At 39.6% G+C, this 26,082-nt stretch overlaps 1 protein-coding gene across 6 annotated transcripts in view; it reads left to right on the top strand.

Annotated features, from left to right (window-relative positions):
* Positions 1-17,826: 17,826 nt before the first annotated feature.
* The window catches only part of PDGFD (platelet derived growth factor D), a 144,232-nt gene continuing 135,976 nt past the window's right edge, over positions 17,827-26,082 (top strand). For 2 of the 6 annotated variants that reach the window (XM_048078196.2, XM_048078200.2), the window contains exon 1: positions 17,833-18,452. In XM_048078196.2, the coding sequence (XP_047934153.1) occupies positions 18,323-18,452 (130 nt within the window). In that variant the 5' untranslated portion in view covers positions 17,833-18,322. Of the gene's footprint in view, positions 18,453-26,082 lie in introns of all 6 variants that reach the window. The other 4 variants (XM_048078197.2, XM_048078199.2, XM_048078198.2 and 1 more) reach the window with 4 other exon arrangements.

The following is a 26,082-nucleotide window of genomic DNA, read 5'->3' on the forward strand; positions in this document are numbered from 1 at the left end:
CATTTGTCTTGACTTCTAGGAGACCATCCATATACTGAATCTCAGGGACAGCACAAGAAACAATAACATTAAGTTGCACATTTTGGGGGCTTTAAATGATGTACAGGCAACTTTATAAGAAACCGCTGAAGGTAGAGGACTAGAATTTAAGTCTGATGTGTATTTAATCCAGCTCTTCTACTGATGTGTTTTATCATCCATTTAATACCTTTGAGCCAGTATGTACCGGTCTTTAAAATGCAGTCTGTTTAACTGAAGTCTGTCTAATTAACAAGACTCTGAGAACTTCATAAATAACATTAGTAAAGTTACTTCCTATTGCAAGTGCTTGAAATGTGAATGCAACTTGATTAAGAAATGTACTAGAGCACAAGGCTGAGAATTGGGTGCCCAAGTAGCTCTAAAAATTTGTCCCTCATGCTATATGTGTATTTGAATTTAGGCACTTGCTTATATACTGCCCAAGACTGGGACAGTGATGGTTGTCTGAAGTATGGCAAACTCATTTCCAAAGAACCACAGTCATGCTAAACTATATAGAAGGAAGGAGTAAAAAAAAAAACTCAACTTCAGGAACAGCAATTAATTTTCAGTTCTTACATTGTTCTTTTTATTATATACCTCCTTTGAAACTCAATCTGAGCTACCTCTAAACAGAAATATTTTCTAAATGACTTGTTCCAGACACTAAATTTTTGATTCTGTTTCAGTGCAGGAGCTTGGGCTAACTGATCTTCTGCAGTCCTTTTACACTATTTTTGACACCTATCCTATTTTCAAAGAATTGCCACTTCAGTTTTGCATACTAATTGCAGATGAATTGATTCGTGAACAGATGCAACCATCTCTGACTCAAAACAGAGACAAATTCATCAGCCTTTTAAATCTTGAATAGAAAATGAAACACACCATAAATCTCTTCATGGAAAATACTGTAGAAGTTATGCTGGGAGAAAGAAATAACATTTATGCTAAGTGTGTCTTACAGAGTTTGCAATGATAGCCTGTGCAAGTGGGAAAAGGTTGAGATGTCACTACACATTAAACCTAAATCTGAAGGTAGATCACAATGCTGCTCTGTGACTTTTATCAGTGAAGAACACCATAGGTCAAAATTTTGAAGAAATCATCATGATGGGAGAAGTTCCCACTTTGGTGTTTATTAATGGCTTTTATTCTGAATATGGAAGCATATGTATATATTTAATAACCTTTGCTCCAATTCAAACTCCTCCACTCTTCAGAAATTAGTAAAATCAGATGTAAATGTGATCCCAGAGTCTCTGAAACCAGGTATCAAATCACTGTAACTGAAACTGGAACACACTGCAGATCTCATAACTTCCAGTCTTATTACTATACTATTAGGCACCAGCTCTCATTATGTAATTCATTTCACCTTGCTTCTTATGTACCAATCAGTAAAAAGAGATTAAAAATATTTTTGACTAAGAGAATTTTGCACATACACATACTAAAAATTACCACAGGAAAGAATCACACTATGATTAGGATTCGTTTTTTTCTAAAGCTCCAGGCATAGCGGATAAAAGGCTGTAGCTGTAGTATGTGCAGCTATGCAAGTATGAAAGATTTATTTTATACCACAATAGTCCTTACCTCTCATTTACACAATGAACGCTATCTCCTCAGCATAATGCCTCACCCATCTCCTAGAAGGAAATATAAGTAAGAAATAATTTAACATAGAGATATTTTCTTGTTCCCATCACTCTATGGGAATATACTGAGTATTTCCAATTCTTTTAGTTTGGATTTCATTTAAGTTGTAGCTGTTTTAACACTGGTTACTCATTGTTCACAAATCATCCAGTGCTTTATGTTTGCTCCTGAATATTTAGCTTCATTAGATTTTGTGGCAATAAGTTGCACAGGTAGCCCACTTTCCTGTATACTCTTTTCGGTATCATTTTAATTATTTACATGTGTGCAGCTATGCTTGCTCTGCCATCTCTGAAAGTACAGAAAATTTGGAGTCAAACTCTGAAAATTCTCTGCAGAGCATGAGATTAGGCATCTGCAGATTAGGGACAGAATAAATAATACACAAGAGCATTATATTCTTCCCCTGTACATAATAATGCTGCACGCATGAGAGATTAAGTAGTTTATTAGTGTCATCTGAAGTCTAAAGAGTTTCAAGAGACAGCTCAACCTGGTATCATATTCTATTCCTCTTTTATGCTGAACAGACCGTCTTCTCTGATGCACTGCTGCCAATCTGCCCTTTCTGTATTTTTTTCTTACACCCAGACTAATTTTTATGTATCTCATGCCCTTTGGGTCTAAATCTGCTTAGTAGTATTTAGAAGTCAAGTTTCTAGGTGCCTTTGAAATGCTAGAGAAGAGAAAGCCAGATAGATTGTCCAGGGTTCCATTTACCTTGTATCTATTTTAGAATAACATTAAATCAAGGATTTAAAACACCCCTGTTAATTACCACTTGCTGTAGTTAATTATAGAACAAGATGGCAAAATAGCCTACTGAGCCATTTGAATAGACCTTGCAAAGATTGGATCTTCTGTGATGCTGTCCTGAATTCCAAGTTGAACATTCAATATAGATTCAAATCTATAATCTGCATTAGCTAAACACTGCAGCCTTTGGGTTCAGGACTAAGACCTATGTAGTTAGAATAATATATTTTTTTTCTTCTAAGAACTTTGTGAACATTAAATAGTTACCATTTATAACACTTTTTGAATATACATAGTGCTATGTGACTAGTAAGTAAAACTTTTTCATAGGATAGATGGCTCAAGAGCTATAATATTGTTCTGGGACATAGAGAATTTAATTCTCTACATTACAACATATTTGCCATGTGATATGGAACAAGTTACCTAGTCTCAGCAATGGTGCCTATTACTAAACCTGAGCTACATGGTCACAGCAATGTCCTGACATGGTCATACACTCTGGTGACCTGGTTCCAAGATCAACCTTGTCCTTATAAGCAACCAAAATGAAGACTAACTAAAAATCATACCTTCAGTTGTAAATGGTAAATCAGTCCCTTCTAGGAAGAATTGCATGCTATCTTGCACACACCATACTAGTCCCATGAAGTCACCGCAAAGGCAGGCAAGAAATATGAAAATGGCCAGGCACATGCTGCTGGGGTGGATCTGCTGTCACTGCAGATTAGGGTGCCTTTGGGTGCACCTGACGGTGGAAAAGGTATTAGAGATTTTCTTACTGTGTGAAGCAGCTGGCTTACCCAAAACCTGTCCCTTGCATCACTCCCTGTGGTGAATCACATGGTCAGCTGGCAAATCTGGGTTCAGATCAGCACTGCTTTCAAAAAATAGTACACAAAGAGCCTATGGTTTCCAGATCTCCTTCTGTAAAACGACAGCAGGTTACAATTAATAAAGTCTAACAGAAGTGTTACAGAGATGAACATATTTTGAAATGGTGAGCTGCTCAGATACTATTTTAAATAGAGACTATAAGTGTACGTTACTGATTGTAATTATGTAAGTTCCACAAAGTATATTACATAGAATACAATAAAAGGCATTCTTATTTTTAGTATTAATAGAAAAAATAAAAGTAGACAGTTACAATGTGTTATTTTTAAACATATTTGTATAATGATCCAAGAGAAAATATAACAATTCTGAATTACATCCAAATGGTGTCATCTCCAAAGAATTCAAGTAATAGTGCTTATAGTTGATAGAGTCGGATCTTCAGCTTCTATCTATATTCTCTCCAGTACTTACAACCTTGAAGACATAGTCACCAAAATCATAATTTTGATTATAAAAGGAACATAATAAACCATCTTTTTTTCCATTCATTTGGACAGCTGGGGTCCATCTGGGTTCATCCATGAGGGTTTCTCAATATGCAAATAGATTAGGTCTTAGAGTCACAAAAGATGAATCACCGATGATTTCATGAACTGAAGACAGGAGAGGACAGCTTCAAGGTCTTCATTAAGCAGGTGATGGGCATCTGGCTGATCAGATAATAAATCCACAAAAACAAAGTTTTCAAGGCCATCTTTAGGAAATGTTTCATCTATCAATGTTAACCTTACACAGGGGCCTTTTACTAATCACATTCATTCCACTGACTGAATTGGCTACGGATATTTGGCTAAGGGAGTGGCAATGCCCTGTGCTGAATATGGTTGCCCTACTAATCCAAGGACTAATGATAGCCTGATAGACCACTGAAATGAGAAAAAAAAAAAAAATCCCTTTGGTCCTTTGGTTCAGATGAGATTTGGATTAAAGGCCAACAAAATATGTACTGAGCATATTGATTATATATATGAGCTTGTCTTGATCCTTAATTGCAACTGAATTTTATATTTCTTCTGTAGATCAGTGTTGATATTTCATTGTAAGACACTAAAGAACAACTACTTTTCTTCTATGTCTTTTAGAGCAGAACCCATTTTGCAGCAGATGACACATGAAGAAAGAGCTGGACTGTAGAAAGGCAGTCAGATATATCCACAACACAGGAATTTTCATTTGTCTAGAAACAGCTTTTGTCCTTTAATCTAAAAGAAGTGATATACATTATGAGCTTTATAATGAAGATGAAAACAAAACAATCCCCAATATAAAACCAAGTTGCATTTCAATTACATTAAAACTCATTATAAATGATCTCTTTTTCATGTTTTACAGAAATCAAAAAGCTTCTTGAGAAAGATTTGTGAGAACATGATGATGGTAGTTCTTGATTCTGAATCACTTTATTTTCTTCAATGAATCAAATATAGAGTGAAATATACTAAGTAAAATGCAAAATAATAAAAATAAAATAATAAAAAAACAAGGCACAAGTTCACCAAAGTACTAAATGGTAGTAAATGTATCAAAACTTTGTATGTAATTTTATTAAGTAGATGAGTACCTTGCAACAACTGACTTAACCAAAAATAGTTAAGAGAAAATGCCAGAAAAGCGAAGCACAGAGATCTCAGTATTTGGAAAGTTTGCCCTTTGTACCTTTTCCACTGCAAGCGTGACAGATGAAGGACCAATACTCAAAGGCTAAGAATACTGCCTCTCAGCACAAAAAGAGCAAAGAGATGAAGAGGATGAGAAAGATGACAGCACTTGGATAAAAGCCAGTCATATATAGATATCGGCACAGAATAATAGAAGACTGGCAGATATCCCAAATCAATTAAGGAAGATTACTACAGCATAGGCCAATATATTTGCCCTCAGAATACCTAAGATGTGAATAACAAAGTTTAAGAATAGCTGAAAAAAAATGGAAGAAAATATGAATTTGTGGAGGTAGGATGAAAATAAAGGCAACATGAATTATAAATCAAAGGAAGGCACAAACGCATTGTGATTTCACTGACTCCATTTGACGTGTCTTTATAACCTACCCAGGGTCTCAAATCACTCAAATCACTGATTATAGGCTGTACTTGTGAGTAACTCAGCAGGTGTGAAACACACTGAGTTACCTTATCCTGCAACCCGGGAGACTGTCACTTGAAAGTTAGTACTGATGAAAAGCTACAAATTAGTGTAATTTCCCAAGAGCTTAATCTACTTGAACTGTGAAATATTTTTACCAAACCAGACGTGTCTAACAATATGGACTTCCATTTTTTACATGAATAATATTTAATGGAGAGTAAACAAAAACTGCAAACAAACTCCTGCTCACAAATAAATTCTGGGTGTAAATAAGCATAAGGACATTTCCACCACTCCTTTAGGGAGAGAAAAAATCATCATTCTGGGTATCTTAAAACACAGGATGAAGTTAAAATAATGCATAAATGCTGTGCATGATAGTTAAACATACATTAATAATCAGTTACTTGGGCTACAGCTGATAATTACTTACTTGGGCTGCCCGTGATGGCTGACAATCACGTTGGGACTGTATCTGAAAATAGGCATCAATTGACAGAAAGTAAAGCTATTAAAACCATTTACTGTTTAACTTTTATGAATAACAAACTAACATTTGTGATACAGTTTTTGAACCTTAGCTCCTTCCACTGCAATTATGGACTGAATTCCAAGCTAAAGAGGAATATCTTCCTTGTATTTGATTTTTTCTTCATTGTTCTCAAATATCTAACATAAGAGCAATGCTTCTCATTTTTCATCTGAATCTCTGTTTACACTGTTTAAGTGTAGCATACTTATAAGGGAATTGTCAAACAGAAATTGTCCCTTACACTTCATTTGCTTTTTCTTCTGTGCTCTCTGCAACAGAATTTAGAAGCATACATTATTACTCCTTCTGTAGAGAGTTATTATCCTTACTTTGTATATGAAAGCACTAAGAAAATATAATACAAAAATGTTCAGACAGTAAATTATAGATTGGCTACCTGCTTCACAGTCACAGAGCTAGGTTACCTGAACTGATTTCCTTTTCCTGAATATATCTGATGATGAACATAAAATAGGGTCTCTTTCTTCTGCAAATACGTTAGAAGGCAGAGTGCGTGCATGCAAGTGCATACAATAAATTATTCTAACAAAGAAAAAATAACCTGTACTGCATAGATAGGTAAAGGTATCATCTGTAAGAATACAGTCAAGTGCATAATTTCCAATACAAAATCTTGCACAAACACCACTGTTTTCAGTTACTTAAATTCCTTCTCTGTTGAAACTGTGAGGTTTGATCAGAAAACAGTTTGAATGCTTTCATAAAATCTTCAGTAAGCCTTTTCTATCTCTTTTTATCCAAGAAAGAAACCTGACCATTTTGCCGTCTACAAATCGTTCTTTTCAAATTTCAGTGACTCAGCTGATTTTGTTCCAGATAGGTTTACTTTGATGACTGACTGAAGACCAGCGCAGCTGATTGCATTATGTTGAAGTTTTAGGGAAGAATGTTTCTTTCTTAGGTAAATAATTGTAGAAGTCTTTATTGGAGTTTTTGTTTGGTGCCTAAGGTTTGCACTAACAACATAACTGTCTGTGTGTAGCAGTCATCCTGTGGAGGACTTTGAAATCTTTTCTGCCATGCAGATTTGCATTGGGTAACTTCAGATGACGTTGCTAAATACAATTAATTTTCCATCTCCACTGACATTTGATATAGGGCAGCTGACTGCATAGCCATACAAATATGAGCTCTCTCCAAAACATCTTTCTAACACATTGAGTAATCCCAAAACACATATTTAAAAGGGGTGAGGTGGGGGGAACAGCAGTAATGCAAATATGTCTAATCATGCACTGAATTGGTCAGTGTTAATGCAAAGACTAAAAAGTTCATGGTCCGCTTCTCTCCCTTCCCAAGTAAAGCTGCAATTACAATACATATGCAATTGTAATGCCTGGACTGTGGCTGAAGGCAATGTGCTTTTCTGAAAATCAGGTTTCCAAAATAAGTAGACATTTTTTGAAATAAAGGTCTTAATCAGTTTTCTGGCATCCTGCAGTAAACTAAATCAAGTCAGCCTTAGAATTCATGTCTCCAAAGCCCATTTCCAATAAGTTAGATGTTAATGTTTTGCCTAGGAAGGTCACTACATTCTCATACACTGTTCAGTGAGTTCGTAATGGCTCGTAAGGAGCTCACACAATTCCCCCCTGCTTAATGTAAGTTTCCACTGAGATACAGATGGAGTGAGCCTCTAATACATGGTCCTGCTGACCTCCACCATCTGGGGCAGCTTCAGAGCAAGTGAAGAGCAGAGGAAAGTAAGTTAGGAAGAAAAGGCAACAATAGCTGATGCTTGGTGAGACTGTAAGACTCCTTGTTGCTCACACAATATCCGCCAAGATATTTACACCAGAAGGGCGTATGAAAGGTGTCTTGTAAGTTTAAATTGAGCTGTGTCTGAGGAACCATTAATGGTACCTCCACCTCCTGCTAGAGGGAGGTACAACCACCTCCTGCTGGAGCCCACAGTCCCTCTATTGTGGCTGAGATTTTTTTTAAGTGACAACATAGCACAAGCAATTTTAAGTGCTTAGTTAAGGTCCTTTTCCATGAGTCTGTAACACCTGCACAGAAAGTCATTGACCTACGAGCAAGGGCATGACACAGCTTTACCAGGAAGAATCAGAGATAAAATTTTGTCAGACATTTTAGCCTAATGAGTTAAACACTGAATTGGGCTGCCATTTGTTACCTGATAATTTTGTGCCATTTGATGTTGGAGAAATAATTCAACCACAGTTTTCCCTGTCCCTACAGCGTGGATGTTAACAAACACCTAACAAGCTTCCAGAGAAAGGCTCCTGTGATTGGGCCAATTTTGTAAAAACTTTTGAAAATGCCATATGCTTATTAACTGTGATGGGGTTAATGCTGAGCAAAGGACTGGAGCAGAGACATGCACAGGCTTACAGGGCTGCCATAGAAGCTCTGCTGCCTTCCACTGAACCTAGAGAGGCTGGAAGTTTCTCAGGAAGAGCTGGTAAAACTATTATTAATTTGCTCTCCTTTCCTGCTATAGGACTCTCTTTTCAAACTTTAACTATTTGAACTGAAATGCAACATTCCAAGTGTCTGCCTCAGGCTGATGTCTTTTCATTCCCAGAGAATAACTATTATACTGCTATTGCTATGCCAAGCTTTCAAAAGGCATTCCGTGCAACCTTAATTTTGTCCCTTGTGTCCCTATTATGAAGCCATCTAATAAATAACATGATCAGAGACTATTTTTTTCTTATAGAATATGCTTCATTCAGTGCCCAAAATGTAAGTCATCAATGAATGCAGGGTTCATCTGGCCTACCTTTAGACATCTACAGCCCTGATGCCTGCATGTGAACTCATCACATTGGGTTTCCCTTGCTGTCACTGAAAAACAAAACAGATTCTGACAGGGGTCAACTCACCTTATTCTTATACAGACATCTCAAACACATGAATCCCATTCAAAACTGTTAAATTTGTCTGTGTAACAGACATATCTGCAGTTAGACACAGAAATTTATTTGGCAGAATACACACCAGGCATTTAACTTGGGTGCTATAACGTATAGTGGAATATGGTATCATCCCCTTTCTCAGATGGCACTGGGGTGCTGAAAGAGTAAGGTAAATAGTTTCCACTAGATTTAGATAATAAGATTTATAAACCTTAGCATTCTATAGTGCTATACATATTCAAGAAACAACTTCTGTTACCTTCAAGTATAGCTATGCATGCTCTGTACTTCTTCAAGTCAGACCCTACTGTCTCCAGCTGGGCATCCAGAAAATGAGAAACACAGCAATAGAGACCAGCTGTGAGAAGTCTGGTTTACGTCATCTGTGTAGCAACACAAGCAGACGGGTGTAGAAACCCTTTCACAGCACTCAGTTTTCTTTAGTTTTCTCTTCCATCCCCTTCCTACACCACTCACTTCGTAAGTTTCAACTCTGCAGTAGATGAAGTAAATATTCTACAGATTATCTCCATTTTACTGTAAAATCATAACTCCCTCCCTTATGTGTACTAAATCCTCTGAAAAAGGTAGTTTGCACATCAAAAATTAAAGAATATAACCTACATATGCAAAAGGAGGCTGAATTAAGATTCACAAAACAATTTATTTCTGAAATTTCTTGATTGCTTTGATTGTTCAGGCTGGAATTCATCTGCCCTCACCTATGTTTCCTTAAGTTAGACATTTAAGTCTGCATTAATCATGCGTAGTCATCTTACAATCGGGGCAAAAAGGGAAAGTTATTCATTGGGGTGGCCTGGGGCAAGAGGAACTCAACACATCCAAAGACAAATATGAAAATGTTACGTTAGATGAAGCACCCTCTGGTGGCACCTGTTTCTCTCACAGACTACAAAGGGAGCCTACATCAGAATTAACCTTCCAAGTTTTGTTCGTCGTTCTAAGTTTTTTCTAAGTCTATGTTTAGAGATGATTCTACGTTTGTTAAAATACCACACCAGTACGTTAAAATGCCCACAGTGACTGCAGGTGTGCACAAATCTTTCTCTTGTTTGTCTCCCTTGAATGCATGTTTTTATCTGCTTGCTCCATCTTATAGGCCTCTGGAGAGGCCTTGGTATTTAATTTAGAAAGTATTTCTGAATGAAAATAGATCTAGATAAATGACAAAATGTATTTTACTGTATGTGCTACTTCCTAGGAATACACTGAATTAGTATGCTTTGTTGGGCTCTCTCCCAGGAGACTGATTTAGTCTAATGATAGTGCAAGGTCATTAGCACAGTATCAGCATAAATTCTGCTTAACCAATGCCAGGTGGTTAACTAGTTTATGTTAATGTGTTGTGTGCATAAAGCTGTAAACTCACCTCCTTCTTATGACAATGTGCTTTGAAGAAAGATTTGGGCAGCCTGGAAGTATTTGTGCTACTATGGAACTAGAGGTAAATCATTCTCACTGCTGCACCTAAGATGATGAGATGCACGCTCTTGTGCACAGTCATCTGAAGTTGATTGAAAGTAGTTTTTTCTTAACCAGATGATTTATAAACTGCACATATTTAAAAGCAAGAAATTAAGATATGCTTAGTGTGCTTTTTCCAGTACTTAGAAATCAAGTCCATTTGAAACTCTGTTTTCTTATCTATTGTACCGTTGTATATGTGTTCTATTTTCAGCATGATGCAAAATTCTTTCCCCCCCAGAAAAAATGAACTGTAGGCATAGAGTACATTTTAAGATGTAAGCACCAGGAGGCAGAGTTCTGAACCTCAGTTTTGCATTTCTGACCCTTAGTTCTGGTTTTGTTCATTTAATGGTGTCTACTTATTGATTGTGAAATGACTAAAAAGACCTCATCCTGCTGTATCTGAAATATGAGCACCAAAAAAAGAAGTACGACAAGTTTGCTTTCCAAGCACAAAACCACACAAAGGAATAAGATGGTCAGCAATGGAAAAGTGATTCTCCATCGTGCATTATACATTTCTTTGTGCAAGCCAGAAATTTCCCTATTCGTGAAACGATGTGGAAAATTCTTGAGTTGGAAAGAACAGAAAAAACTAAGGCTAAGTTTTTGGACAATCAGATTTAGTAAGCATATCCATTATTGCACACGAACAACCAAACCTCAAAGAGGAATGAAATTACCCATCAAGGAAAGAAAAAAAAAAAAAAAGGTGCAGCGTCATAGCTCAGTGGTTTTGAAACTCTGCCGACAAGATGAGTAAGTAAAACTGAAAACAAAGAATGAAAGACAAGCTGTAACTCAGGAGAACATAACTCAGGAGGACAAGGAAGAGTTTTAAAATAACTACAAGGTTCAATCCTTACAAAATCCTGAAATTCTTATGATCTAGATGGCTTGTATAGGACACACATCCTATGATGATTCCTCAGAACTTCAACTCTCAGGAAACTGAGATGGAATCTTTAATCAACAAAGGAAAACATTTGATCTCTGACATATCTTCACAACTGAGCACGTACTGCAAAGAAGCTTATGTTCCGCCTTTGTGAAGCCAAGACACAAATTACTGTTCTGAGGGTTCAGCACTGAGGTGCATTTTAGTCTCTATAACATTGTTCAGCTGGTGAGTCCTAATTATTCATAAAATAACAATTTACAGGATTTGAGTGTTCCCAGCTATGCTGAAACTGTGCTGGAGAAGGAAAATGCTCAAGTCAAGTTCACTTCTCTCTTTCCTGTCCCAGAGGTTAGAACACAGAAAAAAACAGAGTTAAAAGTCTGAGCAAAATAACAGTCTGAGGTACCTACAGCATATTTTTATCTGTTTCACTATAACTGGATGCTTTATTTTGTAACTAATAGCTACAATGTTCAGACAGAAAACATGAATTAACACAAGAAATTTCAGTCTGAAACCTCTGATCCCTGAGGTCTTAGTCTGCCAGTAATAAAACATTCTTAGAATTTCTATAAAATTCTAGGTGACAATTTTCTAACTCAAATCATATCCAGGAAAAACAAAATCTGTTCGACCTCATTTTGACAGATGCAAACAAATTGGTCACAGAAGTAACAAGGGTGGTTAGGTAGAATTGACTGTGGCTTGAGGACAGCTGTTTTGCTAAGTCCAGAGCAGTAGGTTCATATTACTTGTATCTAAATATTTTAAGAGACCAAGTTGAGGATCCTTACAGATCCTTATTGCTCACACACAGTACAGGATCCAGAGGAAAATAAAATAAATAAAACAAAATTAAATTAAAATAAAATGAAATAAAAGAGTTATTAAACACTTGAATTACTTAACAATGATGGTGAGGAATTCTCTGTCTCAATGTACTGTAAACTGAGTTTCTTTCTATTTTAAAATCAAGATTTATTTATTTATTTATTTATTTATTTTCCTAAAAGATATCAAACTGGCTTTTGAGAAATTGATGCAGTTTAGAAAAAAATGCTTTGTCTTATTTATGCAAGAAGTCAGACCACATCATCTCAGAAGGGTCACTTCTATCCTTAAAATCTTTGAAGCTGGGAACTGGGATACAGAAGAAATATAGTCTTTTTGATGGTATTATTTTCTTATTAAGAAATACTTAAAGTGTAGCCCATTGTTTTTAAACACGAGTTTAAATTTAAACAGTTGCTCCGCTGCTATCAATTAAGAAAGAAAAAAAAAAAAAAACTATTTAACCTCAGGAGGGAAATATTTCATCTTTCATTGTGATTCATATGCATTTTTTGGAAGTATGACCGTGAGTGTTGCACGTTGCATGTCCTGTCACTGTGTACCACTGGGAGAGTCTGAGTGATATGGCAGTTTCTTTAAATGTAATGAATGAACACTTTCAATTTCTGACATCCCTTCCCCTTCCCTCCCTACCCGTGTGTATCTGCCAGTGGTGCAATTTTGTCTCTTAATATTTGCAGTGGGGAACTAGCCAAAAGTTGCATTTGGCAGCAAAAATCATTTAAGAATTGGGAAGGGAAGCAGGCGTACAGAGAAAGAGGGGAGGGCACAGCATCCTGCAGCAGTGCAGGCACAAGAGGGAAAAGTGAAATAAAGTTTATATCAAAGCTGTAAGCAGCTGTTATGAAAAATGAGAGAGACAAGTGAGCCACAGCTGGCTGCTGGAGGAGGACAAACAGCAGCACCACTTGCAGGTCTGTGGCCCAGCTCTAATGTCCAGAGTGTTTTAATGAGCTGCCATTAATCAATGCTAAGTTCCTAGTGTGTAGCTGGTGGTACCAGGCAGCTCTGCTTGGGCTGGTGTTTGATAATCTCCACACCTAAGGTGTTCGGTTTCATAGAGGCTTTTCTCTGTACGCTGCTGAACTGCTGCCTATAGCTCAGATAGTAAATCTGGGCCACTCATCGCTGTGCTGCACTCCTCTTGGTGTCCTGCTGCACCAGGTGGGCTATTGTGACTGTCTTATCAACACATCACTTTGCACTATTTGCTATTTCTACCCATATAATGGGTTTGGTCTACTTTTCTCTTGCATTCTTTTGGTCTGCTGTCACAGTTACATTAATTTGCTTTCAGCAATTGTGAGGTTTTATTTTTTTTCTCCATCCTACTCCACACACCTCTGCTCTTTCTCAAGTCATTCACAGATTATAAACAAGGGGATTGGATCACTGCCATCACTTGTTGCCCTCCTCTAACAGACGTCACAGTGCTGCCCTGAATTTATCCTTGGAGGTAAATAGTTTTAGTTGTCATTTTCCAATAACTGCAGAACCAACTACAAATTTCATCTCTGGTTTGCAGTATGGTACATATTAACACGCTTTTGTCTGTTACTTTTACAGACCTTTTAGAATTGATCAATAGACCCTGTGAGTTCCTAACTACATCTTGAAACCGCATGTCTGGGTTTAGGAAAACATTAAATCTTGACTTTCAAATTTTCAGTGAAGAAGAATATACAACAACTTTGATACTTCCATGGCTTTCCACACTGCAAAGTATGCCTTTTATTTCTAATCTTAATTTAAAAGTCTAGCTCCAACTTTTACCACGATAAGTCATTTTCCACTAGACACAATAGCCTCCTGGAATCAATATCCTACCTCCATAGGGGCAGCTTCAGGCTGTGAGCCCTCTGATTTTCTCCTTGACCAGCTAAATGGTTCATGATCTTTAAACTTTTCCCTGAATGGTACTTTTTTCACCCTCTAACCAGCCCTGTGACTTTCTTTTCCATATTTTTTTTTTCTGTATATCATAGTCCTTTTTCAGACTGTATTCACAGGAACTTGATGCAGCAGTCTAATAGAAATGGAAGAAAGCATAATGCCCATACTCTAATTGGTATTTCCTAGTTAAATAAATATCCAAAGATCCTAGTGCTATTGCACAAAGATCTTGGATTTTGCTACTTATTCACCATACTGCCAATGCTTTAAGATGTGCATAGAGCACATCTGTGCTCCATGAACAAACTGTGTGATACAGGAGCATCTGCCAGCCAGCAAGTAATAACAGTGAGGGCTGCAGCCCATTGACTTCCTTGATAATCCATCCCAATAATCATTCCTGCATCAGTGGTTTCCAGGGTTAAATACTTTATCCAGTAGTAATAAATAAATGTATTTATTCCTTATGCTCTCTCTGTAGTTAGTGGAGAGAAACCGTAACTACCAGAAAACAATTCATCCCATCCCAGCACAGCTGCCTAAAACTGATGGGCTAAACTGCTCTCTGATGGCACCTGCTTCTCCCTATGGACAAGATCTTATGTGACTGGCCTACACCAGGCACTTGTAGAAGGCTGAAATGAGGTCAGATAGACACCATGGGCACTGGGTAGCCCTGCTACTGGCTATCTTAAAACATAAGCTATGCCAGTGCTTGCTCAGCTTTGCAGTTCTACCCTGTATCTACACATCTATTTCCATATAACACCATAGGTATAAATCAAACTTTTACTCCCTCAAGAATTTTGTCATTTGTAAATGTCATGAGTAATGATTGCATTTTTGCCAGGTCATTGTTGAAAATATAAATCAATTTAGAACCAAAAATTATCCTAAGTGGGACCATCTTGCAAAGAATCCATTTAATAGTGTTTCCCTTTTTATAAACATTTTTAAATCTGTCATTTAATGAGTTTTTGAAACATTTAGTAAGCATGACTTTCATTTCATATGATTTATATTGTGTAGTACCACGTCAAATGCCTTATAAAGGCTGTAATTTGATGCTATTCTGTTTGTCAACCAGATTTCCAAGTTAGCATGATAAGATATAAGTTGATTAGCATTAATTATATTATTTTCCTATTACATTGTATTAATTGAATCTCATATCAATTGTTACACTATTTTGCCAGGATCTCAGTTAGGATGACAGATTTATAATTATCTAGGTCAACATCCATATGTCCTTTTTTGCAGTGACCATGAGTTACTGCTGGTCTTCATATAGAAATCTTTATAGAATGCTTTAAATTACCCCAACCCCCTAAAACAGAGTTTAGCCAATGTATTAGAATGTTCCCCAGAAAGTGAAGATCCAGTGATCTGCTCATAAAACTGTTCAAGTATAATCCAAACTTCTCATCCTTTGACATGGAGTTCTCTGATGTTTCTTTATAAAGGTACTTTCTTGTTTTGTAGTGGTTTTGTGCTCTTTAAGGTGAATTGAGAAGCTGTAGCAACAGTCATTGTAGTGCAGGCTTTTTTACAAAGGTCTACCAACGCATGTCAGCCTTGCTGTTCTGTCCCACAAGCTTGCTTTACACCTGTATATTGAATGGAAAAAAAAAAGCGGGGGGGGGGGGGGGGGGGGGTTGTTACTGGGATTAAAAAAAAAAAAATCTCGTAATTGATAGAGCAATGCCTCTGTTTGGAACCCCACAGTAATATTCCTTGGCTGTTTTCTGACCTGAGAAAAAAAACCTCAATGTTTCTCCTGCAAAACTACTTTCAGACTTAGAGCAAAGACAGAAGCATACCATGCTTTGCAAAGGGAGGAACAAAAGTGTACCGTGAGTGTACAATAGGAGTCATACACAGTTCCTCTTGAGATATGTCAAAGCCACTGGTGCTGGAATCCACTTGCCTGTTTTCATCGCTGTCTAATTTATGAGGCCCCACGCTGTTTTGCTTGAGAGTTCTCTAAGCAACAAGTACACTCAGCAGTACCTCTGCTGCAGAAACAGGAATTTTATCTTAAGCACCACAGAAGTATCTAATATTTAAAAAAAAATAAAAAATAGACATAGCTGTAGAAAACTTCAGATCTGAGCCCTGGTCAGCTGGAGGAAATTTAAACTTATAGTCTGCATCAAGTCAGGGAGCACATCAGCCAAACAGCTGCAGAGTATTTTAGGTGAAAGCTTGTTCCACTCTTGTGCCGAAGGTGGACCTGCACAGCCAGGGGGACATGGGGCCAGAAAGAGAGCAGATGACTCCAGCTCCAGAGACAGTTCTTGGCAAGATGCATGAGTTTTATAAAATGCAAATTTGTATGGATAAAGAGGGGTACAGAAAGAGGAGCAGCCTTGGAAACAGCATCCTTTCTTGACTGAGCTATATAACTGCTCAGATACTGTCAGAACACCTTTTTTGCCTTCTGGGTGCAAGGTGGGCTGTCCTTCCTCCTCCACCACCTCTTAAGGGCCACTGCACGCCCCCGGGAGGAAGCAACCACAGGCTGTAGCAACCTGAGTCTAAGCAAGAAGGAGGGCCTCAGGGCACTGAGAAAGACTTCACTGAGGTGTTGTGACCAGGGCATTGGTCACCCCCTTTTATCTGAAAAGGCAGCCCCAGTTTTCCTCTGGGGTGCCTGCCCTCAGGAGATGGTTTGTTTTTTGTGATCTTTCTGAGGTTTTCTGCTAGTTCCTTATATCGTAATTGGAAAGAGGCAGACACATGGACTGGATGAACAGAAGACATCTTCAGAGCTCCCCCTATCTTCATTTTCTATATCTCCTTTACTTAACTTTTGCTTCTGTTAGGATGATTGGATTCACCACCTTGCCTCTCTGCCTGTCCAGTTCCCCCTTGAAGTGGGCACCTACAATATAGGCACATCTGCTCATAGATGAAGCACTATTGGGGCCTTTCCTCCATCTTCCACATGGGAGCTGGATTAGGTTCACTGTCAGTTTTGGGGAACACAAAAGGGATAAAGAAGCCTGAGTTATGCATTAACAGAATTGCACCCTACTGGCTCCTTAAGACACACAAGATGTTTCAGTTCCATTGTCATCTTAGCATGCTTTTGGAGAAAATGTTTCATACAGCCAGAGGCAGTCCTCTGTGTGTAGCAGGACTCATCCCATAGTCCTGACAGCACCCTATCGACACACTTTGTCTGTTACTGAGGTGGTGTTTCATGTTATAAGGTCTGGCACTGTGTTACATGTTGCTAGCTGCCTGGGACTGTATGTAATGCCTTAAGAAACAAAGTGAGTAGGTAAGGATTTATTAGAGAACAGTTAAAACCTGACTGTTTTTTCTCTGCCTTCACTTCACTTGATTATTTTCATTGTAGCTAATGGAAAGGAAAAGAGTATTAAAAAAGCAATCTGATCACAATCTGCTCACATACCTTCCGCTCAGACCTAAACTCTTCCAGGCGGTAATGCAAGCTTTTAATAGCAGACTCAATTTAACGAAGGGAATTAATTAGCAGGAATTAACCATTTATGAAATGCTTTGGACATTTACGGCGGTGCTTGGCATGGCAAAAGAGCCCATGCATTTCTCTCCCAGGGCCACGTGCGGTTTCTCTTCGTGTCCTCGCTGGCTGCCCCCCGCGAGCCTCCTGCAGCAGCTGGGGTGCTTCGAGCCACCCCTGCCCAGCCCGAGGAGCGGACCGGGGGGCGCCCCGGAGGGGGCCGGCCCCCTCTCACCATCCCTCCCCTCACCCTTCTCCCCGGGCCGGGAGCGCGGGGAGGGCCCGGGCACGGCTCCCGCCCGCCTCCCTTCCCTCCCAAGCCCCGGGCCGCCTTCCCCACACCCCCGGGCCGCCCCCGACCCCAGCGGCGGCTGCAGCCGGGCCGGGCCGAGCCGAGCCGGGCCGAGCCGAGCCGAGCCGAGCCGAGCGGAGCCGAGCCGAGCAGGGGCGCTGCGAGGCTCCGGCCGCGGGGGAGCGCGGCTGCGGCAGCCCCCGCCTGCGGCCCGGGAGGGGGCGGCGGGTCCCTGCCGGGGGATCTCTGCCTCACCTTGCCGCCTCGGGACGGCCCCAGAAAGGCAGCAGAAAAAAAAGTTGAGAGCGCAGGAAGTTTTTAGCGGCAGCTCGGAGAGTAACTCGGGAGCGCCGACTGCGATTTCGGGCTCCGTTTTATTTTTGCATTTCATTTATTTTTTATTTTATTTTTTTTTATTTTTTGCACCTCAAGCAACCTGCAACAGCAACAAACAAAAAGTGCAGGGGGTGGGGGACAGATAAATTGCGAGAGGCAAGCGCCGGGTTTCTTTGCAGAGCCGCGGTCCCGTGCCCAGCGGATCCCAATGCAACTGCTCATCCTCCTCCTCCTCTACGCCGTCGTCTGTGCGAACTTTTGCAGCCGTCAGGGCACCACCGCCCCTGCCCAGAGCGGATCTATAAAAGCCTTGCGGTCCTCCAACATCAGGCGAGATGGTAAGCGTCCCTCTGCCTTCTTTATTCCCCGAAGGGCTCGGTTCGCAGGCGGCGTCCCGAGGGCTGCCGCCCCCTTCCCCCGGGGGTCGGTCGTGGGTCGGGGGGTCCCGTCCCCGGGGGTCTTGCGGGGCTCGTCCCGGGAGCGTGCGGCCAGGGGGCGGGAGGGAGGCTGCGGCTCTGCCCGGTGACGGCTCTTTCGGGCTCTCCCAAACTTCTCGGGCAACTCCGAGGAGATTTGCAGGGAGCCGGCGGCGACCACCGCGTCCCCTCCGCACGGCGCGGGGTGCCTGGGTCTACGACGGTCCCGCCTCGTCAGGGCGGAGGGGGGGTCTCCTGTGTCCCCCGTGTCCCTCAGAGGAGCCCGGTGTCTCTCTGAAGAGCCCCGTGTACCCCGTGTCCCTCTGAGGAGCCTGGTGTCCCTCTGAGGAGCCTGGTGTCCCTCTGAGGAGCCCCATCTCCCTCCGAGGAGCCCCGTGTCCCTCTGAGGAGCCCAGTCTCCCTCTGAGGAGCCCAGTGTCCCCCAACAAGCCCCAGGGCGGGGTGCTGCCATCGCCTGAGGGGAGCTCAGCAGGAGCTCGGCCACCACTCTGGGCTCCTCTCATGGGACCTGGCCAAAGAGCCGTTTGCTGGTGGCATGCTTTGAGCTTGGTTGGGGGCAGCTGAGGCTGGAGGGTCTGGGACCACGGCTGGCTGCTTGCTGGGGGTTGTCGGGCAGTGCCCGGCGAGGATGGGCCCCCTCCCTTGTGCCAGCCCCATTGTTGGCATAGGTGGGATGCCCAGAGATGGCACATGCCAACGAGGGTGGATGGGGACTTGGAGATGCTGCTCGTGTGGTAGAAGCAGTGGTCTCAGCCTTCAAACACCAGCATGTTGCCTGCTGCGAGCCACCGGTGGAGGACGGCCTCGGCCTGGACTGCGAAGTTATTGCCAAGCTGTGGCCTCGTGGTGGATGGCTGCAGAGGCTGCATAGAAGTAACACAACTGGAGTTTACCTTTAGAAACCACTTGCTCATGATGAAGGATAAAGAAAACCAAGGCTTTGGATGGGGGATGGGGGGTAAGCCTCTGGTCTGGTGAGCCCGTTGTGTTCCAGCTTCATGTGAGAGGACGTGCTCTTGCATGTTGCCTGATACCTTGCAGAGGGAAATGCAAGATGTTCTCCTGAAGAGTAACAGAGTTACATGCGGTCTTCAAGTTAATGTTTTACAGTTGCCAGAATTTATATCTTTTATAAACCCTTTTTAAAAAACCACTCACTTGAGACATTTCCAAGATTGTACTCTGCATTTGCCAGTGTTTATTTTTCAGTGTGTATACAGTTCCTGTAATGGGTATACAGTTGATTTAGGGAGATGTTTTTGATTCAGCTTTGGAGCCATATTGAACTTGGTAATCTTTTGTATACCTTCTCTTGTCAGTGCATGGAGGAATAGGAAAGGTGAAGAGACTTTTTCTCTAGAATTGAGATAGTAAATCTGGAAACAAGACAAAATTGCAGTTACTTTGGTTTAGAAATCAAATTTAATCTAATACAAAATGTATGTGTTTGCAATAAAAGCCTACATCCGTTATTTCTGTTTCATCATTTAAAACTGTTGTGTATTTTATCAAGATTCATGACTTGTTAGCCTGCCATCTTATACGTCTCAGAAGAGCTGAGACTGTCTCTGAACTAAACTAAGCAATCTTCCTTCCAAGTCAAACTCCAAACAAGCTTTCTGATGGAAAACTGCAGTGATTTACTTAAAACTTAAAATGTGGGTTACTCTGATCTTCTCTGTAGAGTCAATGGGGAAATCTGTAACCCACAGTATGAATAAAGTTTTCAGGTTATTGGCAGTGTGATGGGTGTTCTACTCCAAAGAGGAAAACTTATTGTAGTGAAGTAACTTCTTGGAGCTATCATGAGAATTGCTCTTTTCCTAGTTGTGATCATTTAAATTTGTGATTAAGCTTTGCACCTTTAAATCAGACTTTGACACCTTGTAGTGACTAAATGTGATGGGTTTCAGGTGGGCTGGCAGTGGGTCGTTTGAAAATGGGAGAACTATATGAAACTGCACATTACTTTTGACTGACCTTCAGTGTGCCATATGGTAGCCGGGCCTGCCATGTATGGATGTAGTAAAATTAACCCACGCAGAGGTCAGACACCTCTGCAGCCCTTTAGTGGATGTGATCCATGTAATGAGCATGTAACGCAACTTTAGGAAGACCACATGAACACCTCCAGCCCACTGCGATGCTGCCTTGCTCTCTCCTGGCACTTGGGAATCTTGATTTTTCTCTGCAAACAACAGCATGCTCTGGTGTGGCCAGTGGAGCTGGGCATCTTCTTACATCTAAAGCAGGTCAGTTGCCGATAGGCCTGATGTGAATCACCTCAAGTGAGTCAAACTGTTGCTTGAGTTTGTTGACTGAAGTTCTATATTTGTGCAGCCAAAGGTTACAAGCTGTATTCCAAATATTGCATGCATGTGACGAGCTCACAAGCAAAGTGTTTAGACCGTACTTGGCTGTATGCCACTAAAAGTATTTCTGTCTTTTATAATTTTTAGAGCCTTGTTTTGATCTGAAGTGCTGATACGGAATTGCATTAAAGACATGTGAGTTGCATTGCCAAGTGAGACAGACAACATTTTTTGCATTGTAAATATTTGCAGATCTGACAATACGGAATAGGATCTAAGAGCACACAATACATTGGGGGTAATATGTTCCAACAGTCTCTCTCAAAATGCACAGCAGGGATAAAAACTAATTTAATATTATGTCCTGGGTTGATGATCATGATTATAATGTTGTGGAATTAAGAGAGATACTGAAGAGGAAGCCAGATCTGTTCATCTCTTTAAAAAAATGTTATATCTTGGCAAGTACAAGACCACCTGCACATTTTATTAAAAAAGAAAACAATCCTTTGGATTCCAGTTTTCTGTTACCTCCAAGCAGGATAAACTAGGGATAACTGAATACAGAAAGCTTTAATATGGATCCTTGGTCTTCTTTCTGGCCAAAATAAACCTTTTTTAGTGTGCAAGATTCCAGATTGTCTTTCTTCTTTTAGGCTGAAAGAGGTTGGCCTATTTGTAATTGCACTCACTTATGACTCAGATTGCTCTAGGAAGAAGTCTATAGATGAAGGGCAATGCATATAAAATCAGTCCTATTTAATGATTGCCAAACCTAACCAGACTGTACTTCCTGCTGAAGATATTAAGAGTATAAATAAATTGCTTACAAGACATCCTCTTGTCATCGTGCAAGGACAGGCGTTGATGATTCAGCTCTGTCTGGTGTAGCACTAATCAATAATTTAAAGTGTCCTAGAGATGCCAGAAACATTTATAGCACACGTAATGGTATTTATTTAAAGTCTTTATTAATGCCATTGTCTGTTAAGCACTTTGAAACTCATCAGAATTATACACAGAAGGCTTTGAGATGATTCCATGTGCCTCAGTTTCCCTATTTGCATTATTCAGGTAGTGCTACCTAATGACAAGAAGTCGGGTATTTTTGTTGTTTATGTGTTCTTGCAGATGAAAAGTGGAGATGAAAAGTGCTAAATAATATTTACTGTATGCTAACTGAAACATCAGTTGTTTGTTGTTATGTTATGAACAAACATCTGTATGAATGCTCAATCTATGCCTAATCTGTGTACTCAAAGCGTCACTATGCATATTTTAAACTTTAAAATCCAAAGTTTAAATAAAAAGCATAGACATAGCAAAGAACGTAACATAGTGGCAGATTGTTTCAGTATGTAAACAACCAGAAGCCAGGGAATCAGTGTCTCCTGAAGTGGCTTTGAAAATGTGACATCAGACAACTTGAGATATGTTTCTGGGGTCATGTGTTTCTCATTTTGAATCCAAAAAATTAGGAGCTTCCAAGCCTTAGTTTGCTTGTGCACCAAAGAAATACGAAGAAGAATTGTACTTCAACATTCTGAAGAAATAGCAACAGCTTTTGTTGGAGACGATGCATGCCATTAATTCTACCCTCCACTTTCCTGTGTTGGTCTATGTGTAAGCACACAGAAAAGTATTTGATAATTTGGTCAATGTTTTCTCACCAGATGAGCATTAACTATCTGCTCTTGGGAGAAGACAGGACTGAATCTTTTTTCATACCACTTAAGAATGGCTGTTGTATCACTAGTGGTATAGGAACCTTGGAATGCATTTATGGAGTTCTTCTATAGTATAGAACATATAAAATATTGTATACATGCTTTTTATGATTCTTTTTTAAAGGACTGTGGTAACATAAAATTGTGTCAACTGCAAAATAATTAAAATAAATTTCAGGCTTCATCAGATTACAAAAAAAAAAAAAGGAATTTACCTTTAGTAATGCAATTTAGTCTGTGATTGTTTGACTTTGATGATGTTTCTTATCTGTATAATTAACTGTTTGGACTGAAGTAACAAAGGATATTACATGAGAATTGCAACCCTGACTCAGTGGTAAGCATTAAGGAGTTCTCCAAAGGTGCTTTGAAACATGTTCTATCGAGTAGATGTATATCACACAGTGGAAGTTGCTTTACTTGTAAACACTCCAGCCAGTCTCCCAGCAGTTCTTGTTTCTTTTTGATACATTTATTTGTATCGGACTTAATTAGGCCAGCTAATTATTAAAGGACTTGCAGAGAAAACTTGATAATTGTATTACTTTGGTTATTAGAAATGGAACGCTGCTGAAAATTGTAAAATAATGGTTTTTTTAACTGTGATCCCACAGAGATGTGTTTTATAAAGCACCTAGGAATAGGTATAAGTAGGAAACTCATGGGGAATCATTAGTGCAGTAACATTTGTCATGTGCTTAAACAGAAGATCCATATAATTCCATTAAAGACACGGGGCTACATCCTGCGGGATTCTATGGAAATGAAGCTTGGATAGTTTATATGAAAGTGTGACTGTGTCCAGTTAAACTAACTGTGTCTTATGATGAAGAAGGAGTACAAGCATTTACTCTTGTATTTGCAGTATCTGTCAAATATTCTTTTAAAATAACAATGTATATAATTATAATGCTTATGTATTATAGGTGTATTATGCATATGTATACACATAATATATGTTGTGTCTTTTGAATACTGTACAGTATAGCGTATACGCATGTATATAATACATAAGTCAGAGGACACAGAGACAGGGAAATCAGAATAAGCATGCAATATAATTGGTTACCAAATTAGCATTAGAAACTTAAGAATATTGTACCCAGAAAACTTTTTTTTTTTTTTGAATACTAACAAAAAAATAATTAAAAAAAAAATATCCAGTTTTAATGTAACTTTTAAAAATCCTGGTTGAACAATGAATTGTTAGACAGATATTTGAGCCAAACCACTCCATGTAGTTAAGATCCTCTTTATGTGTTGTCATTAGCCATATAATTCATGGAATATGAGTTGAAACTTAAAGGTGTTTGTCAGCTGTCCAGGCTGCAAGTGGAAGTTCTGAAGGTCTCTACATGCTGTTAAACTTTTTATTAAGTAAAAAGGAATTTATAGGGAAAGGGATGATTGAAGACAGAAATTCTTTCAACAAAATAATATACATATTCACTGTATTACATTTCTGGCACTCCTTCCTTAGACAAGATATAAATATTACATAAAAAGAACAGATCTACAAAATACGTATTATTTGTACAGCAAGAAACCCCTTTAGGAATGCAAAATTAGAAGGACAGGGAATGGCTTTCATTTTATAACTCTAATAATAGTATGTTTACAAAGGTGCAGTAGAAGTCTGAATATTTTATGCTCCAAAGTTTTCATATTGATAGTCTTCCTTATATTAAAATATATCTGCAGCAAACTATAGGCTGATCTTTTTAACAGCAAATAAAATATATTACAGGACTGGCTTTGAACACAAGCAAAGTAGCTGCCTTGAAATACCAGAGTTCAAAAGGCCTCAAACTGTCCAGGTCCTTATTGCCTCCAGAGCAATAATGATGACCTCCCCAGGTCCCTAGCCTCAGCAGTTCTGTGGGTCTGTAATGGCACCTACTGCTGTTGGCAGAGGACTGGGGATGGGTGGAATACATCCTCACCCAGAAGTAGCAGCTGCTTTCCCCATCTCTTCCATCCCCCTCTCACTTTTCCTCACTCTCACCCTTTATCCAATGCACAGCAGCAGCAGGAGCATGAAATCTGGTTCTCCCACAGCTCTGGGCCCAGCTGCATCCCATCCTCTTGCCCTTGTCCTCCGTTACTTGTATAGCGATATTCGATTTTGCCTTCCCAGATTAGAAACCTTGAGTTAACTGTCGATGTTCATAGCATGTTCTCAACCCTTCAGCAGTCTGCTTCTGCCCATGCTGGCTTTGTGGACCTGCAGAGATTCGCCACATAAAATAAATTAAATGGGTCCTAAGAAATACTGTGAAGGCTCTATGTTGGCATTCTCTGTCGTAAAAATTTGTCTACTAATGCAGGAAAATTTACCAGTACTCCTAGTTTGTTGATTCAAGTTGTACCCAAGGATTGCCTCCCCAAAGCTGCTGATTATATTATATTTAAGAGGTTGATTACATTATACCACATTTTGGATAAAGGAGGCCACTTATATCATTGCTTCTGGTGAGGATCTCTTGGCTAAAAGATTGGAGTGGGTTAGGTTACTTGGCAGCTTATTTCAAATCAATCTCCTGTTTACAAAGCTAAGGAAGCGTCCTGTTTACAGTGTCAAACTGGATAGATTCTCTTCTGGGAGCGTGGGTTTGGCTCTAATATTTTTGGTAGTGAATAAATCCTACATGATCTCAAGCTTCCTATTGTACTTGAGTAATCTTCAGTTTCATGCTTCCTTTTTGATCTGTGTCCCATGCTGTGAAGGCCAACATCCCTTATTTCTGCTTTGGCAGTCAGAGCTCTGTGTATTTGGGGATGGTGCAGGAGGACACACTTTTACCTTCTGTACAAACTTCCTGCCAATGTATTTTAGCCCTGCTGTGCATTGGGAGTTGGTGTTGTTAAACTCTATAAAAATATTTATTAAAACACCAGGTCCATGAAGAAGTTGAAAAATAGCAGACTTGACCTTCATTGCGCTGAAATCAATGACAGAACTTTCATCAGCTCTTACTGCAGCAGGGTCTGGCTCACACTTTACATGACTTAAAGCAGGATAAAGGAAGAGGCTCAGGAATTCAACAAAGAGCCTCTCATTGTTGTGTAGGTAAATTTTACAATACTGACAGTTTAGATATTTAATTAGTGTCCACACACTGGAAAAAAAAAAAAAATTTGCACTCATAGAGGTGAAGAAGCAACTGATGTAATTACAGATTGCGTAGCAAACGTCCTGGTGGTTTGCTGTTTTTTCTCCTGTACTAACAATCTTATGTGTCATGCACAGGATATCCTACAAGAGACTTGATCTGCAGTACATTTCTAAATAAGACCTTAAGGAAATCTGTCAGTATTTCACAGTCTCTTGCATTGTTTTTTCTTTTTTCTTTTTTTTTTTTTTTTAAGTTTAAAAAGGCCCAAAGTGTAATATGCGTGGGTTTTTGTTATTGTTTTTTCTTGGATCAGTTGCAGAAGATTTTTCTCATAGTTGAATGTGTTTCTAATCTGATGTGACTCACAATAAAAGTG

Source organism: Anser cygnoides, chromosome 1 (assembly GCF_040182565.1).
Source record: "Anser cygnoides isolate HZ-2024a breed goose chromosome 1, Taihu_goose_T2T_genome, whole genome shotgun sequence".
NCBI lineage: Eukaryota > Metazoa > Chordata > Aves > Anseriformes > Anatidae > Anser > Anser cygnoides.